Source organism: Agrilus planipennis, unplaced genomic scaffold (genome assembly GCF_000699045.2).
Source record: "Agrilus planipennis isolate EAB-ADULT unplaced genomic scaffold, Apla_2.0 scaffold2048, whole genome shotgun sequence".
Lineage (NCBI taxonomy): Eukaryota > Metazoa > Arthropoda > Insecta > Coleoptera > Buprestidae > Agrilus > Agrilus planipennis.
Window position 1 is genome coordinate 1 of NW_020440699.1, and position 4,024 is coordinate 4,024.

The 4,024-nt window shown below is 28.7% G+C and overlaps 1 protein-coding gene across 1 annotated transcript; it reads left to right on the plus strand.

Moving 5' to 3' along the window:
- The first annotated feature begins 2,216 nt into the window (after nt 1-2,216).
- Nucleotides 2,217-3,513, plus strand: LOC108743628 (ubiquitin-like modifier-activating enzyme ATG7). Its single transcript, XM_025979791.1, has 5 exons — nt 2,217-2,486; nt 2,590-2,820; nt 2,875-3,019; nt 3,076-3,231; nt 3,289-3,513. The coding sequence occupies exons 2-5, from the start codon at nt 2,795-2,797 to the stop codon at nt 3,511-3,513; spliced, it is 552 nt and encodes a 183-aa protein (XP_025835576.1). The 5' UTR covers nt 2,217-2,486; nt 2,590-2,794.
- The last annotated feature ends 511 nt before the right edge of the window (nt 3,514-4,024 follow it).

Sequence of the window (4,024 nt, forward strand, 5' to 3'; positions counted from 1 at the left end):
TCAGACGGTAATTTTTAGACAAGTTCGAGTTATTAAACTTGAACTTACTCGTCATATACTCATAAAGCGGAAAAAGGTACTGGTCATTACACACAGAAAACTCAGGGGAACTTTTATTAGAATTCCTTAATGAAAACTACTTAACCAATATGAAATAGAGTTACATGATAATAATTCACGTGGACAAGTTAAGTGAAACCCTCTGTATAAGAATAAAAGGGATGTACATGTACATTATTCACACCATTATAGAAAACAGAAAATTAGGTTCCTGATTATCTATTGAGCAGTTATATTTTATTTTGATTTTCCTTTATAAATAAAATAAAAAGTAAAGAACGCGGAGCGAATGTGAGATGTAGATACGTAACATACTTCATACAGTAATCGCGGTAATTATTAAATAATTTAGTTGTATCTTTCGTGCATATGAACATGCTATTATTTACGCAAATATTTGATTATAACGATTAAGTTATTTCGGTATAAATTATTAAATATTTTATAAAGCATGTAAACGTAATGTTAAAAACTACAGAATATTTATTTAACGGAAGCGTTTACTTGATGATCATGCGAATTCTTTGATATTTATTACTGATATTAAGTACCTACATGTAATTAACTCCCACGTATGTATTTTTATACATTTCGGTAATGCAGTTGAAAATATGTTTGTTAGTAAGTAAAACAACTAATAAAAAAATTAACAACCAATTTTTCTAAATGTAAAATAGCTTGAATATTTTATTTAAGAAGGATTACAAAAATTAAAAACAAAATTACGCTGTTAATAAGTAGAAAACATTTTTATTAAAATAGTACAATATTTAATTTGAAATTTTTGAAAACTTGAACATGAAAAAAATTTGAAAGATGGAAATTTATGAAGAAATAAGTTAAAGTAAACACCTTTACACTAAATAGTTTATCAAAACTATAAATAAAATACGATTTATCAATTTTGCAATGCAAACTTGAAAAAACATTGGCCTTAAAAATCAATAATAACCAAATTTAGGACTATTGATAATAAATTTTGTACTTACCTTAAAAACTATGTTTTTAGTTCACTAATGTATTAATAAGGAAGCACAATTTACGTTTCAATTGTTTTGTATGACACTGTTTAAAATACTAATAAGCAAACTGTGCAAAGAATTTGACATTTCGGTCAAACCTGCGAGTACGGTATGCCAGGAATTTCAAATATTTACACAGCCTCCTGTAGGAAAAAGCTGAAACTAAAGAGCCAGATTCACGCAGAGCAATAACTATTTCGTGAATCACGTGACAGTTTCGTTTATTCGTATTTACTACCAAGTACGTAAGAATAATTATTCTTGTTAATGTAATGCAAGCTATTTTCATAAAAAATATCATGCAGAACAAGCAAGTTTATAATAAATAATTACTACTTGTTTCTCTTGCGTGAACATGACTTGTACCAAATGCTTCGACTCAATTGGTGCAATTTTCGCGTTGAATTAACGATTGTTACGGAGGAAAATAGTTTCGATACTGCTATAAAAAGAATTTATAAGCCGAAAGACACTTGTTAATATTGTAAAATGGATTAGATAATGGAAGAAAATTTTCAATTATTTCATTTTAAATAAGAATATTTTATTTTCGGAGTTTAACATTGTTGTGATAATGTGAAATAATGTAATTTGATGTATTTAAGTGTAGAATGTTTTAAATTTTTATAAAACATTCTTTCTAGTTCGACTTAATAATAACAGCGCTGTACTGTGGGTTGCTCGCAATCTTATTTACAATTACTATGTTTAGTATTGTCATATGATTGTCATTATCTCTAGTCATATGTCAACAATAACATTCCATAATTAAATAGCCAACAACCATCAATTAAAACGTTTGGATTCATCTTATTCATATTAAGGAAAATGGTAATTTAAAAGTTACTGTATTAATTTAAGCTATTCTTAAGTGAACGGAGAAATTTGAAATCTGTTTTCAACGTCCCATCGTCTCAATTATACAATTATCATAATGACAGTGATAAATGATAGTACTGTATGGCTTCCATTGTTTTTCTCGAGAGTTCGTGAAGGTGTTTACAGCTTTTATATTTAGTTTAGTGGTCATGTAGTGGATGTAAGCAAATCATTACAAATTCGCGTGTGCAAATNTGTTGCTCAAAAAGGTTAAAATATACTATAATATTTATTACCTACTTTTGTATTTATAACAAACAATATCTCATTATAGCTTAACAGATTGTTAGAGGACTATTTGAAACTGGACAACAACCAAAAACAATTCTTCCTAATAAAAAGATCTGATTTAAAAGTACAAACATTAAATTCATGTTTTTCAATTAAAACCAAAGAAAATATTTTGATAAATGAAGATGATTATTTCTTCTGCTTCTCAGATCCTTGCATGACTGATACATATGCAGGATGGCCTCTTAGAAATTATATTCTTTTTCTACTGTACTATTGGTAAATATATAGCAAGTAAGGCTCAAAAAATGTAATCTAATCAATTGTAGAAAAATATGTAGTTGCACATTTTTTTAATTGTTAGCGATTAACATTGTTAATAATGTTTTATTTTCAGTCCCAAATTAGCTGGAAAATCAGTAAATGTAATATCTTTCCGAATACATAGACAAGAATCTCAAACATTATGTGATAACAGTATCATTTTTACCGTTCGAATTTCTAATGATATTGGCCCACTTGAAGATTTTGTTAATGAGAAGGATTCGTGGATTGGATGGGAAAGAAACGAGAAAGGAAATTTTGGTCCTAAATTTTCAAATATGAGAGGATCGTTGGATCCTGTGGGGTAAATATAAATTATCAAGAGAAAATTATAAAAATTTTATTTTTGTGTCCATAGTTTAACTCAATCATCAGCCGAATTAAATTTGAAACTGATGAAATGGAATCTGGTGCCAAATTTAGATTTGGAACGAAATCATAGTACAAAATGTCTTTTATTTGGGGCAGGAACTTTGGGATGTGCTGTATCCAGGTCATTAATGGTAAATGTTATTATTAGGAATTATTTCTGTTGTATAAAAGCAACAATTCTTTTTAGAGCTGGGGTGTAAAAAGCATAACACTAATCGACGGTGGCAAAGTCTCGTTTTCCAACCCTGTAAGACAGTGTTTGTACACTTATGAGGACAGCTTAAAAGGAATTCCAAAAAGTGTGGCAGCGGTTAAAAACTTAAAAGAAATCTACCCGTTGGTGGTAAGTATTTATAACTTTGTGCAATACAAATTTAAGTATCATTTTTATGTTTATAAGGACGCACACGCTTTTTCTTTATTCGTACCCATGCCAGGACATCCTGTGGGTGAAAGTCTCTTAAAACAAACGTTAGAAACTGTAAAAGAAGTTGAAAAACTTGTGAAAGAAGCTGATGTAATTTTTTTGCTTACTGATTCAAGAGAAAGTCGTTNTATAAGGACGCACACGCTTTTTCTTTATTCGTACCCATGCCAGGACATCCTGTGGGTGAAAGTCTCTTAAAACAAACGTTAGAAACTGTAAAAGACATTGATGTTGTTTTAAGTATATTAAGAAAAATCAACATAAGTTGAGCTCAATAGTATCAAAGAAAAAGTAATAATGAGGAAAAAATAGAACTAGTTGTTACTATGATGAACAGAATGTTTGATTTTAATTTGGTTCATACTTTTGTGGGGGTCTTTAATTTTTTAATTTTATGATAGTACAAATTTTTATCATTCAAAACAAAAACATTTCTTTCTCTTTTTAAAAAGAAAAAACTTAGTATACTATTCACACATTTCCATGATATCAGTTGCTCAAAAAGTCGTGTTTGCTGATAATATTAATTATTTGTAGAAACGTATAAATACTATGCTGTTAAAAAACGACATGATTATATAACTTAATCGCTCAGGGATTAAGCGTTATTTCTTGTGTGGTCAATGTTGTAGCTTTTATTAGTATTTGTTGATGCTACGTGTGTTGCTAAAAGTAACAATATTCGCTTTTTTGTTAAAATTTCTATAGA